The following is a 21,898-nucleotide window of genomic DNA, read 5'->3' as shown; positions in this document are numbered from 1 at the left end:
TTTCTTTTTATAATTTATTTATTTTATTTATTTGGTTGCCCTGGGTCTTAGTTGCAGCAGGCATGCTCCTTAGTTGTGGCACACCGGCTCCTTAGTTGTGACATGTGAACTCTATTAGTTGCGGCATGCATGTGGGATCTACTTCCCCGACCATGGATCAAACCCGGGCCCCCTGCATTGGGAGTGTGGAGTCTTAACCACTGCGCCACCAGGGAAGTCCTGAGAATAGATTTCTTATCTGTTGTGTTTCTTGCTTTATTTCCTGCATCTAGAATATTCTAGGGACCTGACATATATGCTTGATAAATACTAATGAGTTGAAGTAGAATGCAGGCCAGAGAAATCTAGTATATTGTTATGGTTTTGAAAATCAGTGGTTTTGCTCTGGAGTGGCTTGTATTTTTTCCTTTGAAAAGTTCTTTATGAGCTATAACTTAGATTTCTAAGTTTAGAATGGGTAGTAGGGAATTTCTGTTTATTAAAGTTGATTTTGAAAAAGCCTAAATTAAGAAAGAGAACTTTAAAAAATAGGCCAGGGGAAAGTGGAAAACGAATACACTTGAAGGGAAAATAGAGTTTGGCTAGAAAACTGACTTTCTTGCCTTAAAAAGAGAATGACACCAACATTTCATTTTGCATTGCAACATTTTCTGTTTTGCATTGGATTTCAATAAGCGGAACACTTACAGTAAAACATGTCATCAAGTTCTAATCACGAGAAGCAAATGACTGAAGAAGTTTTTCTACTTAATGGAAGATTTCTAGAAATTGTTACTCAGTCATAAAAATGTTCTGGTATCTCCTTTTATCTTTTTTTTTTTTTTTTTTTTTGTGGTACGCGGGCCTCTCACTGTTGTGGCCCCTCCCGTTGCGGAGCACAGGCTCCCGACGCGCAGGCTCAGCAGCCATGGCTCACGGGCCCAGCTGCTCCGCGGTATGTGGGATCTTCCCAGACTGGGGCATGAACCAGTGTCCCCTGCATCGACAGGCGGACTCTCAACCACCGCGCCACCAGGGAAGCCCCATCCTTTTATCTTTTAAGTCACCCAAAGGCCAGATGTTGAGAAGTTGGGGTGAAGCCTTTCCCTTTGCTCCAAACAACTGGCAGCCTATAATACACCTTTTTTTTTTTTTAAATTTATTTTTCACTGCGTTGAGTCTTCATTGCTGCACGCGGGCTTTCTCTAGTTGCGGCGAGTGGGGGCTACTCTTTGTTGTGGTGCGCAGGCTTCTCATTGTAGTAGCTTCTCTTGTTGGGGAGCATGGGCTCTAGGCGCATGGGCTTCAATATTTGTGGCATGTGGGCTCAGTAGTTGTGGCTTGTGGGCGCTAGAGCGCAGGCTCAGTAGTTGTGGCACACGGGCTTAGTTGCTCCGCGGCATGTGGGATCTTCCTGGACCAGGGCTCGAACCCGTGTCCCCTGCATTGGCAGGCGGATTCTCAACCACTGCGCCACCAGGGAAGCCCTAGAGGAGCTATTTAAATCCTGGGAAAGACCAAATTACCTGGTTAAAAGTAAAGACCCATTTGCCTTTCCTCAGTGAAAGTATTAAAAACTATTTTAGAATGCTGTTACCTGTTAACAGCCAACCCTAGGAAGTCAATGGTGAGATGTCCATGGATTCACTTGCCTCACCTTTCCTGTTTTAGAGGAAATTGTCAGCTCCTCCAGGTTAAGAAAGCTCACTGAGAGTCCTGTAGATGGCAGTATTTGCTTTATTGTACTCTGAAAATGTTTTTACAGGTCATCATTAAGAATATGGGCTGGAATCTTGTTGGTCCTGTTGTTCGATGCCTTTTATGGAATGATGAGGAACATGATAAAAGAAAGTATTATTTTCTGATGCTTGATTTATTGGTAAAGGTAAGTTAACACAACTAGATTCTCTTTGTCACAATACACAGCAATATTTTATAATTCCCTTTAATGTTTTTGGTGAGAAAGCTTTTAATTCATGAAAGTATAGGCGGGAACTCTTTGGAAAAAAGACCCATCCTTATTTATTGGATGGGTCAGTCCATTTCATTTTTCCCAAATTTTCTGGATGTGAGAATTATCTGACCTCATCTTAGACCCACTGATTCAGAATCTTCAGAGAGAGACCTAAAAAGCTCTATTTTTTTAAAAAGTAGCTTATTGTTCAGATGTGAAATTCATGCTTTAAAGAGGTAGTTTCAGGCCACACTGATGTTTTGGCAACGCTGGAACTAAAATCAAATCTGAGTGTTCTTTCTTCTATGGTATGTTCCCTAAAAGAATATGAAAAACCTAGAATGCCAGTGATAACAGAGGAAATAAGAGTAGGAAATAGGTTAGTGGTGACTGACAGCCTTAGATAGACTCTGAGTAAAAGGTTAATAGAGTTATAAGCTAAAAATGATGGTTACAAGAGAGAAATTCTAAGAAAAAGGACATTATAAGAATCCACTTAGAGATCACTGTAAATGGACACAAATATGTACTTGAAAAGAGGGAACTCCCTAGATATTAGTTATTAACTATGAGAGCTTTTAGAAAAACAAGGCAAGTGAGGCGATAAGATATGACCAGTCAGAAAGCAACACAAAGTTTTGTCTGTTCAGGAAAAACAAAAGAGACTCTGCACTCATCTAACTACCTTGGCAGTATGAGACAGAAAGATCCCACCTGCTGGAAGCCCTGGGAGACAAAGGCAGCCTTCAGAGTAGACAGCCAAAGCTCAAAGGAAACCTCAGCTCTGGTGTTCAGGCTCTCCTTTCCCCTATTTCTCTAACTTTTCCATTAGTCAGTAATTTAAGTCTCTTAAATGTAGTTGTCCATTGGGAGACCCTTGACTTCTTGCTTTCACAGAATCTTAGACTCTGTGTTTTGCTAGTGTATTTTTTTTAATTTAATTTTTTTTAAACTTTTTATTTTATATTGGAGTATAGCCGATGAACAATGTTGTGATAGTTTCGAGTGCACAGCAAAAGAACTCAGCCATACATACACATGTATCCATTCTCCCTGCTAGTGTATTTTTAAAAAACTTTTTTATGAGGTGTTTTACTGTTAAACAAAAATAATTATACTATCTCAGTGTATGCCTTTTAAAAATAATAATCATGTGGCTTTAAATACAACTTGCATTAAACAGGTTCAATTGTGAATATTTTTATAGTTATGTAATCCAAAGGAATTATTGTTGGGTTTGCTTGAGCTGATTGAAGAGCCCTCTGGAAAACAGATATCCCAAATTATTCTTCTTTTACTTCGGCCATTACAAACAGGTAATGAGTATATTGACATCTAAGTGTTTCTTGTTTTATTTGTGTAAGTGCCTTGATATTACTCCAAGATGTCAACACTATAGCAAAGTTTATGCCTAATTTATTTTTATATAAATTTATTTTTTTATTTTTGGCTGCGTTGGGTCTTCGTTGCTGCGCGTGGGCTTTCTCTAGTTGCAGCGAGCAGGGACTACTCTTCGTTGCAGTGCACGGGCTTCTTGTTGCAGTGGCTTCTCTTGTTGAGGAGCATGGGCTCTAGGTGCGCAGGCTTCAGTAGTTGTGGCTCGTGGGTTCTAGAGTACAGGCTCAGTAGTTGTGGTGCACGGGCTTATTTCGTCCGCGGCATGTGGGATCTTCCTGGACCAGGGCTTGAATCTGTGTCCCCTGCATTGGCAGATGGATTCTTAACCACTGTGCCACCAGGGAAGTCCCATAGTTTATGCCTAATTATTTAGTACTCTGCTTAAACTAGTAATAGCAATGCCAGTTTGAATCCTGCTGCTCATATAGAAAGATGGCAACACCTGGCACAGAGATGGTACCCAGTAAATATTTTGTTGAATGTCATGCTCTTTTTCATGTTCTTTGTTGTGACCTATAGCTTTTTGCTTAACATTCCTATCTGCAACTTATATTTAGAATTTATCCTGTAAACATATTTAAAGGATTGCCTCTGCAGTGCTCAGTTTGATAGCATTGTGGTAGTCATGTATCTTAATTAAGAATAGTATCGGGCAGGGCATTGCTCAGCCTTTGCTTTAGGAGGTTGGGATTGGGAATAACAAAGGTACTACTGAACAATGAAACAAGTGTGGAAAGAAAAGTTTCCATAACTGAGTGTAAAAACAGTATTGGTAAGTAATGGACTTTGGCAACCAAGGCAGACAGTATTTATGCATGGGAAGAGACCACTTTTTCATTTTATAACCTACATATAACTCGGAGTCTGGTAGAAGGACCCAAAATCAGAAGCTAGAGTAAATTTATTTTAAATGTGAATTCCCAACAGCTTTGTATAACTTAAAATATTTAAAGTCTTCTAGAAAAAAAATCTAATACTACTACCTTTCATTTTTACAGTGCTTTATAGTTTACAAGACACTTGTTCCTATTTTATACTTATAACAACCAAAAAGTATGGAAAGAAGTGTTTTCGTTTTAAGTATGTAACCTGTGGTATAAACATACCTAAACAAAATTTCATGGCATCTGTTGTAAAGTGCCATGATTGTAAGATGCTCCATTATTTTATGAACCCCTAAGAAGGAAAAAAATACTGCCAGTTAAGCTATGATATGTCATCCTGATATCAGAGTTGTCAAAATATGGGGGAGAAATATGTGTTGTACTTCTGCATTTATTGGACTTCTCCCATGTTTAGCATACTTGATGAGGCTGCCTCAAGTAACAACTTGTTCTCTGTTTTAGTGATTCAGAAACTTCGTAACAAGAAGGCATATTCAGTTGGATTAGCATTGTCTACGCTTTGGAGTCAGCTGTCTCTCCTTCCTGTTCCATACTCAAAACAACATATACAAGCAGATGACTATGGCCTTTGTCAGTGCTGCAAGGCCTTAATAGAGTTCACTAAGCCTTTTGTGGAAGATGTCATTGATAACAAGGAAAACTCAATGGAAAATGAAAAATTAAAGGATGAAATACTGAAATTGTAAGTATATTTTTCAGAATAATTCATAATGGACTTAAGGGATAGTTCAGTTATTTTATGTTTCTTTGTTTTATTTGTGTGCAATGGAAATTTAAATCTAGTTTCTAATTTTGAATTTTAGAAGAATATGGGGTTCAGTTGATATAACATGGGCATTTAATGAAGCATCGATATTTTTAAAAAAATGAAGCCAAAATCCATTTGTTTAGTTTACTTATATTCTTTTATGGATTGCCTTTACTCATCATGGTAAGTGAATAATAGCAGTGAAGGAAATAGATAGGTGTAGCTCAAAGAATCTGGTTTTCTACAGGGGAATTATGTTTTTACTCTGCCTTTGAAAGCAGCAGAAGATGCACCAGACAGTTGAACTTCCAATTTGACAATAAAAACAGTAGCAGAGAACCCAGTAGCATTCACTCCAGGGGTACTGTAGACCAGCAATCCCCAACCTTTTTGGCACCAGGGACCAGTTTCGTGGAAGACAATTTTTCCACGGATGGGGAGGAGCGGGAGGTGCGGGATGGTTCAGGCGATAATGCAAGTGATGGGGAGCCATGGGGGGTGATGGAGAGCTGCCGATGAAGCTTCGCTTGCTTGCCCTCCGCTCACCTCCTGCTGTGCAGCCCGGTTCCTAACAGGCCTCGGACCAGTACCGGTCCGTGGCCCAGGGGTTGGGGACCCCTGCTGTAGACTATGTATGCACTGTTCAGTATGGCTGTCAAGCACTTGACATATGGTTAGTCCAAATTTAGTGCTCTAAGTGTAAAATCCTCCCTGTATTTCAAAGACTTGTTATTAAAAGAAATACTAAAATACCTTAATAATTTTTATACTGGTAACATATTGAAATAATGTTTCTGATATATGGGTTAATAAGATAAATTATTTAAATTAATTTTTCTTGTCTTACTACTTTTTTAATGTGACTACTAAAAATTTTTTAATTATATATGGGACTCTTGGATAGTGCTGGACTGGATTATATTGAACAACATGGACCAGTAATTTTATTTTTAAAATTTTGAGACTAAAACCATTGTTAGCTTTCTATTTTGTCAGGTTAGGACATTAAAGCATTTTTTTACCATTTATAAAACCCATTATTTCATGAAAGAAAACATATTTTAACTAAAATAGGTAAGGCTTAATCACAGAATAAATTTGATTTTCTAAATAAAACAAATACAGCTTTATGAAAAAATTACTGTATTGTCCTGATTTTCCTTAAACTAATGAAAACTACGTATACACTAGCACTGGTCCTAAGACAAATATTCAGTATCCATTGGTATAGTCCAGACATGGAAGTGACTCTACATTGAATCTAGGAAGGTATTCTCATGCTCTCCCCATTACTAGTAAGAAGGATCTTATATCACCAGTTTTACAGGCCATTGGGTTATTGGTGCTTATGTTATTTTTCATGTGAAAACTAGTTATTTTATACTTAGGAAGTGCTGTATTCATCGTTACCCATTTCTTAAATTTTAGTTGTCTCAGAAGCTTGAAATACCCTTTGCTGACAGCACAATTCCTTGAGCAGTCTGATGACACTGGAGATGATCCTTTAAGGTGTTTTGCATCTGAAATAATAGTAAGTACAACTAATTTAATGTTATAAAATCTGCTATAATCTAAAATATTACCTGCTGTATTCTCATATACTGCACATGGGCATGTAAATTGATACATTTATTAATAAAGCAATATGTATTTTTTATAGAATATAGATAAACAAAAAGATGAAAAACAAACTGCAATAATTTCAATAACTAGATATAAATAATATTAACACCTGTATTGGAAAAATCTAGTTCTCCTTCTGTGTCTTTTTCCTTTACTTTCACTCAGAACACTTCACTTCTGGCATTTCTGGTCACAAAATGTGTGGGGTTTTTATCTTTTCTTTCTTTTTTAAAAAATAAATTTATTTATTTATTTATTTTTGGCCGTGTTGGGTCTTCATTGCTGCACATGGGCTTTTCTCTAGTTGCGGCGAGCAGGGGCTACTCTTCATTGTGGTGCGTGTGCTACTCATTGTGGTGGCTTCTCTTGTTGCAGAGCACTGGCTCTAGGCGCTCAGGCTTCAGTAGTTGTGGCTCATGGGCTCTAGAGCACAGGCTCAGTATTTGTGGCGCACAGGCTTAGTTGCTCCGCCGTATGTGGGATCTTCCTGGATCAGGGCTCGAACCCGTGTCCCCTGCATTGGTAGGCAGATTCCTAACCTCTGAGGGAATCAGCCTACCAATGCAGCCACCAGGGAAGGCCCATTGGGTTTCTTTCCCACACGAAGCAATTCTGCAGAACCAGCTGGGTGTCCTACAGTTAAACTCAATTTTGACACTAACTACCTGGAGATAGTATCAGATTCTGCAGGTTAAGGGCTCAGTCCCATGAGACTGCTCCCTATTTCAGATGCCAAGTGCTCGTGTTAGGTCCCCAGGTTACCCACAACTTCTCTTTGACTTGGCTACAAATCAGAGGTTCCATGACCTCCTCCCCTTTGGGTTCGATTATTTGCTAGAACGGCTCACAGAATTAAAGGAAACCCTTACTTATGTTTACTAGTTTATTAAAGGATATGATAAAGGATGCAGATGAACAGCCAAATGAAGAGATAATAATACATAGGTCAAGGTCTGGGAGGGTCTCAGGTGCATGAGCTTCTGTTCTCATGATGTTGGAGTGCATCACGCTCCCAGTATGTGGATGTGTTCACTAACCTGGAAGCTCTCTGAAACCCATACTTTGGGGATTTTATGTAGGCTTCCTCATTTAGGCATGATAAGATATTAACTCCGTTTCCAGTCCCTCTCCCCTCTCTACAGAACTGGGGGATGGGGCTCAAAATTCCAAGCTTCTAATCATGGCTTGGTCTTTCTCATTACCACCCCCCATCCAGGAACCATCTTAGTGTCCACTCAGAGTCACTTTAATAGAACAAAAGATGCTCCTAGTGTCTTATCACTTAAGAATTTACAGAGGTTTTAGAGCTCTTTATCAGGGACAGGGTTAAAGACAAACATTAGAACAAGAGATGTTCCTAGTGCTCTTATCACTTAGGAAGTTATAAGGGTTTCAGGAAGAAAAAGAAAAACAAGGGTTTTTCAGGAGCCCCGTGCCAGCAACCAGTAGCAGAGACCAATATATATATATTTTCTGTTATCTCACAACACCTTCCAGACTTTTTTCTACCCTAATACTTATAAATAAATATATACATATATAATTTTTTAAAAGATCCTATTATATAGTTGACCCTTGAACAATGCTCAGGGGGTAGGGGCACCACAACTCTGCTCAGTCAAAAATCTGTGTATAACTTACAGTCAGCCCTCTGTATCCTGAATTTGAAATTTGAGGAGGGATAGGAGGAGTTAGGAGAGGAGATGCCAGACCTTTAGGGGAAATAGCTTCTGAGGATGAGAGATGATTTGGTAACTGATATAAACAGATACATAGTTTAATGGGGTTAATGCTGATGGTCAAGGTAGTGGTAAAGAGGTTATGAGTGATAGAGAGGGATGGGGGAAGGGATTTTCCCAGGAGCACATAAGAGCCTGGGGCCTCTTCATTGTTGCCAATGCTAGAGTACAGTGTAAACCTCTGGATCCAACATAAACAGCACCATATGTGATATATGTACCCCAAGATGTCTATGAAAGTTGGAAACTGTTAAGGATTTTAAGCCTGGGGGTGATGTAATCAAACTGTTTTGAGTTCATCACTTTATTGGAGGATGAACTTAACTAAGAGTGGAAGTAGAGAGATGGGTTAGGTGTCTTTTGGGAGTTAAATGATAATGATGAGAGCCTGAGTATGGAAAGAAGAGAAGGCAGATTTGAGAACTTTATAGGTAGATAAAATTAGCAAAGTTTGGTAATGGATCGGATTTAGAAGAATAGTAAAAAGGTTGAGTTATGGACAAGGGTTTTTGCTTAGTTAACAGGACAGGTGAAGTTGCCAAAAATTAAGATAGAGAATACACAGCAAGCAGTAGGGGGTTTTGTACTTAAAAAAATTTTTTTTATTATGGAAATTTAAGACATTCATAAAAATAGAACAATATAACATACTCTCATGTACCTCCTGCCCTGCTTTAGCAATTATCAACCTTTTTGCCAGTCTTGTTTTATCTAGCCTCCCTCTTTTTTTTGAGTTGATAAACAACGTAGTTAGTTTATTGTTTTTAATTTTTTAAAATTAATTTTTATTGGAGTATAGTTGATACACAGTGTTGTGTTAGTTTTAGGTGTACAGCAAAGTGATTCAGTTATACATATACATAGATCCACTCTTATTCTTACTCTGTAATAGGCCATTACAGAGTACTGAGTAGAGTCCCTGTGCTATACAGTAGGTCCTTGTTAGTGATCTATTTTATATACAGTGGTGCATGTATGTCAGTCCCAATCTCCCAGTTCATCCCTCCCCCCACCCCCAGCCTCCCTCTTTATTTGCTGTAGTATTTTATAGAAAGTCTAGATATATCATTTCATCTGTGAGTCTTTATGTATGCTTCTCTAATTGGTAAAGACTTTTAAAAAAAAAACCACAATGCCATTATGACACCTAACAAGATTAACAATAATTTCTAATATATGTATCTCTAATACCCAGAGAGAACAGGTTTTCAAGGAGCAAATTTTGGAAAAGAGTAGATGAGATTACCCAAAGCGGTAGATCAATGTGAGAAAAGAAGAGCGTTCAGGACTGAATCCTGTAGGGTACCAGCACTTAAGATGAGCCCACCAAAGAGACCAAGAAAGGAGAGTCAAAGAGGTGATGAAAATATCACAGAAACTGGGGCAGTAGAGTTCAGGAAGAAGGAAATGATTGCTACTGTTAATTGCAGCAGAGATAGTCTGTAGAGTAGGAGTTGAAAAGCATCCGTTGGATTTAGGAAGTAAGATGGCATTGACAGTCTTAGCAAGAGCAGTTTGAGTGGAGTGTGGGAGACAAAAATCAGTGGACTAGATAAAGGAGTGCATGAAAAATGAGAAAAAGGAGATGACTAGTATAAGCTGTTCTTTAAGAGTTTGGATGAATAAGGAAGAACAGAGGCAATAGAGAAGACACGGCCTTAGATAGGAAGGTAACTGGGGGAGACAGGAGGTGTGAGCATGTTTATAGACTGAAGGGGTGGGAACCATCACAGGGGAAAAGAGAAGTGTTATGGGATAACTGAAATAATGTGGCTCAAGGAGAGCAGACAGCTGGGCATGGGATTGAGGACACCTGGAGAGGAAGACGCAAGAACTGGTATGCAGGTAGAAAAATTTGTAGCAGAAATGGAGTATTATAATTGAGGGAATTATATTATTCTTATTATATAATTATTAATATTATTATAATTGAGGGTATCAGACCCACTGTCCTCAGATCCCTTAAGAATGAGATGTGGAGGGCTTCCCTGGTGGCGCAGTGGTTGAGAGTCTGCCTGCCGATGCAGGGGACACGGGTTCGTGCCCCAGTCCGGGAAGATCCCACATGCCGCAGAGCCTGCGCGTCCGGAGCCTGTGCTCCGCAACGGGAGAGGCCACAACAGTGAGAGGCCCGCGTACGGCAAAAAAAAAAAAAAAGAATAAGAGGTGGAAATGAGGACTGAATGAGGGGCTTCAGGAAACTGGTAAAGGTTTGGAATATTGAGTGGAAAGAAAAGAGAGGTAGAAGACGAAGAAAACATTAGTCAGTAGTGCTAAGCACTTGGCAACTGTGGTTGGAGACCACAACTATAGTGATAATACTATTTTTGTGTGGTTTTTCTCGAGCAGTACTCAGCTACCTGAGTGCAGAAGTAGAGAAGGTGGTTTGTAGCTGTTTTTCCAAGGCTGGCATTTTATTGGGTAGACGTAGCTAATGGAAATATAGGGTGCAGATAGTTCAAATAACTAATAGTGCGTTGGTTGGTTAGGGAAAGAAGGGGATTAAGAGGCGACAGATGGGTAGGTTAAAATGAAGGCATAACAAGACTAGAGAAGTTAGAGGTAGATGAGTAGGTTGGCATGGGACGTAAAATAAGAAATTGTGGTCAGAAAATGAGATGCTGGAGTTTAGGTATCTAATATGGAATAGCTCCAAATTTTGATAGAGACCCAGGATGGAATTAGGTGCCAAAACGGATTAGAAATTAAGGTCATTAGAATTTAGTGGTCAGAAAAACCATGAGGCTGGCCTGTTACAGGAGTTATCTACATGAACATTCAATTTTCTAGGATCATAGCAGGAGTTGGATAGAGAAAAAGGATGTGAGCAGGTACCAGTCTTCCGTGAACATGGGGAAATGACCAGGAAGTCAGCGTATGACAGAGATGAGGACACATAAAGAGCAGTATGGCACCTGCCTCAAAGGAAAATGTGCTTTTGCCTGAGAGTGCAGGAAGCACCAAGATAATACTAAGCCTCTACCCATACCACCCTTTCCTCCTGCTGCCTTCCTGGCTGTGCAGTGTAAGAGGTGTAAGAGTATGAGCAGCTCCCACCAGAAACCAGTCAGGTTTAATGAGAGCAGTGAGATAGAGTAAGCATCCTATGAAGAGGTTGAGGGTATAGGGAAGAGGTTCCATGGTCTCAGTCAGTGGAAGGCACATTAGAAGTAAAGCCAGCAGTGAGAAAGCACAAAGCAGTTAAGAAATAGAAGTGAAATCAGGGTAGGAAGTGAAGTGAGGAGGTGCCTTCTGTTCTATGCTGAAGAAGTATAGGTAAATGTGGCATGCCTCAGCCATCTCTCTGGCACAAGTTGTTTTGGTATAGACTGCTTGAATGTCCCAGGGGCAGCAGCGTAGGGACATTTCATGAAAGGGCAAAGACTGCCATGAGAAATTGTAGAGGGGCAGGTATGCTGGATCTGAGCAAGGCTGCTGGATGGTGTGTGGATAGATAGTGAAGACCCTAATTGGACACGGGGGACCCCAAATATCTACAGCAGCACTGTAGGATCTGGTTACATATAATGATTTTCTAAAAGGCTAATAACCTTACTCTGGAAAAAAAAAACCCAAAACACATCTAGCATTGGCTGAATGAAGTAATGGAGCTTCATGATTAAGAGGACATTTGGAATCTGAATACAGTAAATTTTTGTTTTATGGATATAACAAGAATGCAAGGCTTCGAAAATCAGTATGTATTTAGCATCTGGTGGCTGAATAGCAGTCTCTTGTGACTGAGGATTATTTTCCATGGTTGATTTTTGTGTTCTGAAATGACTAATGGAGCCATCTGGAGTAGGCAGGTTTTAACTCCCTAAAGACCAGAAAAGTATTATTTGGCTTTCTAATTCTCTACAATGGCAGGCCCAGTGCCTGGCACTCAAGTATTTATTGAATAAATGAGTGAATATGTGGAAGGTCAGCTTTAGCTTAGCTGTTTCTGTCATTCCCTTGACTTCTGTATAGTAGTTTGTTGTGACCTTAACTTTCTTAAACTTTTTTTGTGGAGCTTCTCAATAAATATTGACATACGTATTATGTCATTTTCTAGATAAGGAAACTGAGGCTTTAAAGAGGTTAGGTCACCCACCCAGTATCTAACAGCTAATAGGTGGTAGAGCCAAAACTCAGATTAATTTCATTGGATTCTGAAGGTCAGGTGCTTTCCAGCACACTAGAATTGGAAATGGTATAAGAGGCATAGCAGTGACCTTGTATTTCTTAAGTCTCTCTTTTTCTCTTTCCTTCCCCCCTTAAAACAAATGAACAAACATAAAACTGTAGTCAGTTAACTCAGGCAGGGATGCTTCTCTTTCTCTTACAACACAAGAGCCCATATGACCTGAGGCATCAGTACTGTTTCCTCTGTCTCTTCAGCCACTGGCCAGTGTTCCTCCTGCCCAGTCCATATCCAGGCAGACAGTGGTCAGTAGCGCATTCCTAGAGTATTCTTCATTTGAGTAGTTTACTATCATTTCATGATACTTGTATGTCTCACATTTTTAGATTGTTCTCAAATATCTCTGAAGCATTTTTTAAATTGTGATAAAATATATATAAAATTTACCATTTTAACCACTAACTGTATAGTTCAGTGGCATTAAGTACATTCACATTGCTGTGTAACGATCACCACCATCCATCTCCAGAACTGTTTCATCTTCCCACCCACTTAGTTCCTTCAGGTTGTTGGCAAAAACTTATCTTCTTGAAGCTATAGGATTGAGGTCCCCATTTTCTTGCTGGCCAGGGAACACTTTCAGTTTCTAGAAGCTGCCTGTGGTTCCTTGACAGACAGCCCTCTTCATAGGCCCCCTCGTAACTTGGCAGCTTAGTTCTTTAAAGCCAGCAGGGGTAAGTTTCTGACTCTTAAGGAGGGCCTGGATCCTGTTTAAAAACGTTCTTCCTGTTAAGTCGGGACCATGGAGAATAGTGTCTCTTCTCAACTCAAATCAGCTGACTTGGGACTTTAATTACATCTGCAAAAATCCCTTCACTTTTGTCATATAACATAATCTAATCATAGGGGTGGCATCTTGCCATATTCTGTTAGAAGCAAGTCTCACAGGTCCCACCCACACTCAAGAGGAGGGGATTTTATAGGATGGGGATTTTATAGGATGTGAATATGGGGTGGGAGAGGGCACAGTAGAGTGTCTGCTATAGCTTCCTTTTTTATCCGTTTCACAGGGATTTTTATCAGCAATTGGACATCCTTTCCTCAAAATGATTTTTAATCATGGAAGGAAAGAGAAGACTTGGGATTATCTTGAATTTGAGGAAGAAGAAGACAAACAGTTATCAGACTCTATGGCTTCTCTGGCATATCTAGTATTTGTACAGGGCATCAGTATTGATCAGCTTCCAATGGTCTTAAGGTAAGAGTTATTGTTTATTTATGTATTCTGAAAGGAATAGCATCAAACTCACTTATCTAATGTCCAATATGTGTTTATTAATGTACTAGTACATTTTCAATGAAGTATAAACAAAACCTATTTTTATGCTAAATATTACTGCATATAATCCCTTAAAGCCAGTAGTCATCAAGTAGTAAAAGTGGTTGGGTGGGTGGGTGTTGAAATAGACATAAGGAATGATTGGGACAAGAGTCACAAAGTGTTAAACTGAGCTTGGTTTTGAAGCTGTTGGGCCAGTTACCAATAGGGTGGTCTAAATTGCCATCATCTTTTCACTGGATTATTAATGTAATCCTGAGTGGATATTTATATATCTACCCTCAATCCCTTTTAATCCAATTTATTCTCAACACATAGAAAGTGAAGCTTTTAAGAGTCGTCCCTTAATGAAAACCCTTCAGTGGCTTCCTAAATGGCTCTAAGAATAAAGTCTTAAATGCCTTCCCATGAGACAAGCTTATGCATGATCTGGTCCTTGCTTTATTGTCCTGATTCATCTCCTACCACCTTTCCTCTTGTTTACTGTGCTCCAGTAACACAGATCTTTTGGTTTCTTGTTCACATGTCATGAACCTTCCTGCTATAAGACCTTTGTACATGCTTAGAACCATCTTTATCCTAAATGTAGCTTTCTGAGGAAAGCCTTCTTTACCACCCAATTTAGGCTGAATCTTCCTGTTATAATGACTTTGACCTTGTGTTTCATTTCCCATAAAGTTTTTAAACTAAATTTTTAATCAAAACTTTAAAAAATAAATACATATTTCTATAATGTAATACCTTTTAGACTTTAAGGTCCATGATAATAAAGATTGTATATTTGTGTTGCAGGCCTTGGGCGTATTTGTGTAATTTGTATATTTAGGTATGAATATACCTGGAGATATATTTGTACGTAAATATAGCAATAATAGCTACCACTTGTATGTTTACCATGTATTAAACACTACAACAGCTTTGTATACATTATCTAATCTTTATAATAACCCTTTTAAATAGAGCACTATCTCATTTTACAGATGAAAATAACTAGCTTAGACAAGTTACGATACATACCACCCAAGATCATACAACTAGTTAGTAGGATAGGTGGAATTCAAACATAGTTTTGTCTGACCCCAGAGCATATACCCTTAATCACACTCTACCACCAAAATGACGTAGGTATGTACATTAGTGTGCTAGAGCTGCCATAACAAAGTACCACAAACTGTGGATAGCTTAAAATAACAGAAATTTATTATCTTATCATTCTAGAGGTTAGAAGTCTGAGGTCAAGGTGTGGTCAGGATTGGTTCCTTCTGAGGGCTGTGAAGGAGAATCTGTTCCATGCTTCTTTCCTAGCTTCTGGTGGCTTATTGGCAGTCCTTGATGTTCTTTGGCTTGTAGATGCATCACTCCAGTCTCTGCCTTCATTTTCATATAGAATTCTCCCTGTGTGCTTGTCTCTGTCCACATTTCCCTTTTTTATAAGGATACCAGTCATACTGGATTAAGACTCATATTAATGACCTCAGTTTATTTTGATTACCTCTGTAAAGATCCTGTCCCCGGGGTGGGGGGTTCCTGCTCTGTCCCTGCCCATCACTACCCCAACTTTTTAAAAAAGAGAGACTTTTTCTCCATATAAGGTCATATGCTGAGGTACTGGCAGTTAGGACTCCAGCATATCTTTTTTGAGGGGACACAATTCAACCCATAACAGTATTTATGTATGTAAAACTTCTAAAAGTGCATGCATATGTGTGTGTGTGCATGTGTGTGTGTTTATATATACATTTTTTTTTCTATTTTAGCCCATCATACCTTTTGCAGTTTAATATGGGGCATATTGAAGTCCTTTTACAAAGGTAAGATCATTTAGATGGCATCTCAGAATTAAACAGTAATGTTAAAATAGTCCTTGTCAAGATCAGGGGAGACTACTTTCTCTTTGCCAGACCCTAGTTAATTAATTGATTATTTTATAAAATAGTGAAGCAGATATTCACAACAGAGATAGAAATGAACCAAAGAGGATTTTACAACAAAATCTCATATTTTAAACTAAAGATAATTTTAAAATATTGTCTTCTAAGGAGGTTTCCAGTCATCTGCTTCTAAGGTTTCTTTGCTTATTTCAGAAGTTGATAAATTAAACCACCTCTGTCCCACTGCTGCCTCGTCCGATCTAAGGAGGGGTGGTCAATAAAAGAAACTCATCCTTGGTTTTGCTTCATGGACACAATCTGTGAACTGCATCAGAAGGAAGGAAGTGTCTTAACTCCACCTTTTATAGCTTAGATTATTGATAGTGATATCATTCAATAGCTTTTCTCATTTGAGGCACTAATAAGAAGGAAGACTTCCTCTTTTTAAAAAAAATTACCAAGTAACAGGTATGCATAGTTTTCCCAGACAGATATTTAAGAATTTTGCAAAACTCTATATGCTTTGTTTTCTTTTTCTATAACATGTTTAAATTATCTCTTGAGATCAGTCAGGGCCTTTCAGTACTATCCTCTAGGATTACTAGTGACAGTTTATTAATCCCATCTCTTCCCGGGTGAAGGAAGATTTGTAATATGGCAAATGTCCAAAGCCTCGGCCTACAAGGCAGGAATTTCCAAGGGTCTCCTGGCACAAGTAGTTATTAACTTTGTAAATTTACTGTATTATGTATGTCTTAATGATTTTACATTTTTACTTAGCTTCTGTTATATTCATAAAATGAGAATATGTATTGATTTCAATCTTAAGTTCTATAATCTTAAGATTTCCAAACTGTTTAGTCATTGAGCCAAAAAACATAACATTTTTAATTCCTTGTATGGTTAGAATAAGAACCTGGAGCCTGAGATAATATTTTTTGCCACAGATCTTAAATATTTAGTTAACAATGATTGTAAAACTTAATAATCACAAATGGAAAGCATTAATTTATATATATATATATATATAAAGAATTGAAAAGATTTTACCTATTAATCAATTAGAATACTTAGTATTATATCAGGTATAATTGATTTCTTAGCACTTGCTGTTGAAGATCTACTGATCTGATACCGGGAAATAAGCCCTGAGTGGGCTGCTTTTGGTTAGATTTGGATATCAGTAGCCAAATCAAAAGACAGATCAAAGGTAGGTTAAGAAGTTTGACTAGGTTCTTCAACAGAATTTTTCCTTAATATGCATTTTTTAAGTATTTAAATTTCAATTTTTGCTTTATTTTTCCTAAAATGAAGAATAATTCTAAAGCAGTTTAGAAAACCACGTTGATAAATTTTAATATTCTCTTCCAGAACAGAGGAGTCTGTTTTCTCCAAAGGATTGGTAAGATTTGTTTGCACCCATTATAATTTAAATACATAGTCATGTTAACAAATACAGCTGTTGACTTTACCATGTATGTATCTCTGCGTATATTTTCATCTGTAGGATCTGTTGGAGAATGGTTTATTGAGAGTAGAGGACAACAGTCTACTTCACCAGTACTTAGAAATCAAGAGTTTTCTTACTGTACCTCAGGTAAGTAAAATATGTATTCTAATCTTGAAAAAAGCCCCTTTCCTATTCTGAACTTAAGTAAAGGTCTTTTCAGACTCCTCTCCCACTTTCTTCTCCATATCCTTTGAAAACTCTAGTGCCTTGCTGTCCAGTAGAACTTCTTGTGATGGTAAAATTGTCCTATTATCTGTGCCATACAGTTTGAAAGCCACTAGCCACATTGAACACTTGGGATGTTCACTTCAAATGTGGAACTGAATTCTAAATTTTATTTAATTTAAATTAATTTAAACTTAAGTAGCTATATGTGGCTAGTGGCTACTATAGTTGACAGCATAGCATCTAGTGGAAAAATAAAACTTGCGTCCTCAACACTTTGGTTCTGTAGAAACCCTGGAAAATGAAGCTCCTTTACTTTTATCATAACTCAAGTCCTCAGGACTCCATCAAGGCGTGTATAACTCATTACTACAAAGATATTTTTTTTTCCCTCCTGTGATTTATTTTGCCTGTTTATTAGTTATACTGTTTGTTAGTTATCATAGCCAAGTAGGTCTTAGATGTCAATGTAGAAAATTGTTTTTCCTCTATTTAAATAGAAAAATATGGCTTTTGTTAGTATAATAAGCCTGATTATTTTAAATTAATGGATTATATTTCTGTATGTTCGGTTTCATTTTTTTTGCCACTCTAGACATAATTGAAAATTACTTCTAATGATATACTTTGTAACACCCACTCAATAGCACTTACAAAATGGATTGTACTAAGCTCCCTGTAGACAAAACAGTAGAATGAAAGGCTCAGGGAAAAATTTACTTCATCTTTAAATCTCTTACCCTCATTTCTCTGAATTTTTAGTGTCCATTGATAATATAGTTGTTTCTCTGTAGTCAATATAATCTAACATTTGAATTAAAATTTTTTTTTATTTCCAGGGCTTAGTTAAAGTAATGACACTCTGCCCCACTGAGACATTGGTATGTAAATGTCTGGAACTAAATGAGTTGCAGTGAGAAATTTTAATAAATAATTTAATCTTTAGTTTACGTAACCATATTATTTGTTCCATTTTAGAGGAAAAAGGGTTTAGCTATGCTTCAGCTGTATATTAACAAGTTGGATCCACAAGGCAAATATACTTTATTTAGGTATGTATCAGTGGTTAATGGCAAAATGTGTGGTTGATTAAAAACCAAATTAATGCCATTAATTATTCTAGGTTACTGTATTTTGGTATGTTTTACATGTAATTCTTCTCTACTTGGAAGCCATATCATAATAAATTCTCTTCTCTGTGATAGGTAGTGAAGGGTTAATCAAAAATTATGGATACATATATAAATATATATTACATGAATAATAGTATATATTTCAGTTTAATTGAAATACTCTAAAATTAAAATAGACTTAGAAGATTAAACTGAGATTGGTGGGGCTCCTGCTAGAGCTTTACATATGTCAATAATGTCCATTATTCACGGTTGAAATTAATGGCTCTGGAGTTATAACTTTTGACAGGCTATATACACTTTAACAGTGGAGCTTATTAATAGTACTGTTTGAGGAGGAAAAGATTCTAGCAACTCTCTGAGTTGAAGATCAGCAAACTTTCTTAAAGGGCCATAAGTAAGTATAGTCTTTGTGGGCCACACAGTCTCTGTTGCAGCTGCTCAACTTTGTAGTAGGAGTAAGTGTGTTCCAATAAAACAAAACAGGCAGTAGGCTGGATTTGGCCTGCAAACCTTAGTTTGTTGATACCTAGGTAATAAGAATGAGTTAAAACCAAATTGGGGCAATGTCAGAGTGCTAAGAAGTGTTCTTTGGGGTTGGTCAATACTAGCACTCTTGATTCTATCTTCTTTTCATTTCTATTGATAGAGTCAGAGCAGGTTTATGAAACCTCAGTTTGATGCTTATGTCTTATACCAGCTTCCTATTCTGATCTACCTGTATTCCTACCCAAAAATCTCCCCCTTCTTCTTAAGCTCATTACTGAGTTTCCTTTCTTTGCAATTAAGTTAGTCTAACCAGACTAGTCTAACAGGGAATAATTTGGGGAGATTTTAGGCTGTTACACTAGTCACCATCCTTTCCATGTTAAATCATTTCAACTATATGCATAAAAAGATTCAAATTTGGTTTAATAGAAATTTCGTGTTGGGAAGACCCAGTTAAAATAGAATTTGCCAGTTAGTGAGGGCAGAAATCATAATAGGTGACTTTGTAATTGGTTGATCACCTTGCTAATTGTATGCACTGGTTTTTGTATTCCTAGAAATAGCACATGCTCCATTTGAATTTGTAAAACTTTTATCATCATTTAATTATAATGCAGTCTAGATCATTTCAAATGTATTGTAATTTTGCTTTAAAGGTGCTTATTGAATACAAGTAATCACTCAGGTGTGGAGGCCTTTATTATTCAAAACATCAAAAATCAAATTGACATGTCATTAAAGGTAAGAGCATAACTAAGGTGTCATTTATCAATTTATTTTGTAGTATATATTTATTCATTTGTGGAATATATTAATGTGGAATTTTGCTCTATGGATGTTTTATATCTCTAGTATTAGGGTACAGGCATACCTCAGAGATAGTGCGGGTTTAGTTCCAGACCACCACGATAAAGCAAAAATCTCAGTAAAGCGAGTCACACACATTTTTTGGTTTTCCCAGTGCATATCAAAGTTAATTACACTATATTTTAGTCTGTTAAGTGCAATATTATGTCTAAAAAAACAATGTACATACCTTAATTTTAAAATACTTTATTTCTAAAAAATGCTAACCATCATCTGAGCTTTCAGTGACTTGTAATCTTTTTGCTGGTGGAGGGTCTTGCCTCAATGTTGATGGCAGCTGACTGATCAAGACAGTGGTTGCTGAAGGTTGGGGTGTCTGAGGCAATTTCTTAACATAAGACAACAATGAAGATTGCCACACAGATTGACTCTTCCTTTCACGAATGATTTCTCTGTAACATGCAATGCTGTTTGACAGCATTTTACCTACACTAGGACTTCTTTGAAAATTGGAATCAATCCTCTCAAACTCTGCCACCGCTGTATCAACTAAGTTTATGTAATATTCTAAATCCTTTGTTGTTATTTCAACAGTCTTCATAGCATCTTCACCAGGAGTCCATTCCGTTTCAAGAAACAATTTTCTTTGCCCACCCATGAGAAGCAACTCTTCATCCGTTCAGATTTTATCATTGAGATTGCATCAATTCAGTCACATCTTCAGGCTCCACTTCTAATTCTAGTTCTCTTGCTATTCCCACCACAACTGCAGTTACTTCCTCCACTGAAGTCTTGAACTCTTCCTAGTCATCTTTGAGGGTTGGAATCAACTTCTTCCAAACTCCTGTGAAGATTGATACTTTGACCTTTTCCCCATGAATCAGGAATGATTCCAGAAGGTTTTCAATTTGCTCTGTGCAGATCCATCAGAAGAATCACTGTCTATGGCAGCTATAGCTTTATGAAATGTATTTCTTAAAGAATAAGACTTTAAAGTTGAAATTGATATTACTCCTTTTTCCATGGGCTGCAGAATGGATACTGTGTTAGCAGGCGTGAAGACAACATTAATCTCATTTTACATCTCCATTAGAGCTTTTGGGGGATGAGGTACATTGTCAGTGAGCAGTAATATTTTGAAAGTAGTCTTTTTCTGAGCAGTAGGTCTCAACAGTAGGGTTAAGATATTCAGTAAACCATGTTATAAACATATGTGCTCTCATCAAGGTTTTGTTCCATTTATTTTTTTTTTATTTTTTATTTTTTTTTCTTTTTGCGGTATGCGGGCCTCTCACTGTTGTGGCCTCTCCCGTTGCGGAGCACAGGCTCCGGACGCGCAGGCCCAGCGGCCATGGCTCACGGGCCCAGCCGCTCCGCGGCATATGGGATCCTCCCAGACCGGGGCACGAACCCGTATCCCCTGCATCGGCAGGCGGACTCTCAACCACTGCGCCACCAGGGAGGCCCGGTTTTGTTCCATTTATACAGCACAGGCAGAGTAGATTTGGCATGATTCTTAAGGCCCTAGAATTTTTGGAATGGTAAAAATTAAGCATTGGCTTCAACTTCAAGCCACCAGCTGTATTACTCTTGAGAGTCAGCCTGTCCTTTGAAGCTTTGAAGTCAGGAATTTTCTCCTCTAGCTGTGAAAGCCTAGATGGCATCTTGTTTCAGTGTAAGACTGTTTTCATCTACATTGAAAATCTTTTGGTTAGTATAGCTGCCTTCATTAATTACCTTAGCTAGATTTTCTGGGTAACTTACTGCAGCTTCTATGTCAGCACTTGCTGCTTCACCTTGCACTTTTAAGTTCTGGAGATGGCTGCTTTCCTTAAATCTCATGAACCAACCTCTGCTAGCTTCAAACTTTTTTTCTGCAGCTTTCTCACCTCTCTTAGCCTTCATAAAATTGAAGAGTTAGGACCTTGCTCTGGATTACATTTTGGCTTAAGAGAATGTTGTGGCTTGTTTGATCTTCTATCCAGACCACTAAAACTGTCTCCATATTAGCAATAAGGCTGTTTCACTTTCTTATCATTCATGTGTTCACTGGAGCAGCACTTTTAATTTCCTTCAAGAACTTTTCCTTTGCCTTCACAACTTGGCTTAACT

General features: G+C 37.9%; 1 protein-coding gene across 1 annotated transcript in view; it reads left to right on the top strand.

The window, feature by feature from the left end:
• GLMN (glomulin, FKBP associated protein) overlaps positions 1-21,898 on the top strand; it is a 45,055-nt gene that overhangs the window by 5,960 nt on the left and 17,197 nt on the right. The window contains exons 4-14 of the mRNA XM_082613406.1: positions 1,745-1,864; positions 3,141-3,249; positions 4,678-4,918; positions 6,413-6,515; positions 13,543-13,730; positions 15,569-15,622; positions 17,054-17,084; positions 17,190-17,279; positions 18,197-18,238; positions 18,336-18,409; positions 19,636-19,720. Coding sequence (XP_082469532.1) covers positions 1,745-1,864; positions 3,141-3,249; positions 4,678-4,918; positions 6,413-6,515; positions 13,543-13,730; positions 15,569-15,622; positions 17,054-17,084; positions 17,190-17,279; positions 18,197-18,238; positions 18,336-18,409; positions 19,636-19,720 — 1,137 coding nt within the window. The remainder of the gene's footprint in view (positions 1-1,744; positions 1,865-3,140; positions 3,250-4,677; positions 4,919-6,412; positions 6,516-13,542; positions 13,731-15,568; positions 15,623-17,053; positions 17,085-17,189; positions 17,280-18,196; positions 18,239-18,335; positions 18,410-19,635; positions 19,721-21,898) is intronic.

This window comes from Mesoplodon mirus, assembly GCF_964341445.2.
Source record: "Mesoplodon mirus genome assembly, chromosome: 3".
Lineage (NCBI taxonomy): Eukaryota > Metazoa > Chordata > Mammalia > Artiodactyla > Ziphiidae > Mesoplodon > Mesoplodon mirus.
The sequence above is the reverse complement of the archived record's forward strand: the minus strand, read 5'-3'. Positions and strand labels throughout refer to the sequence as shown.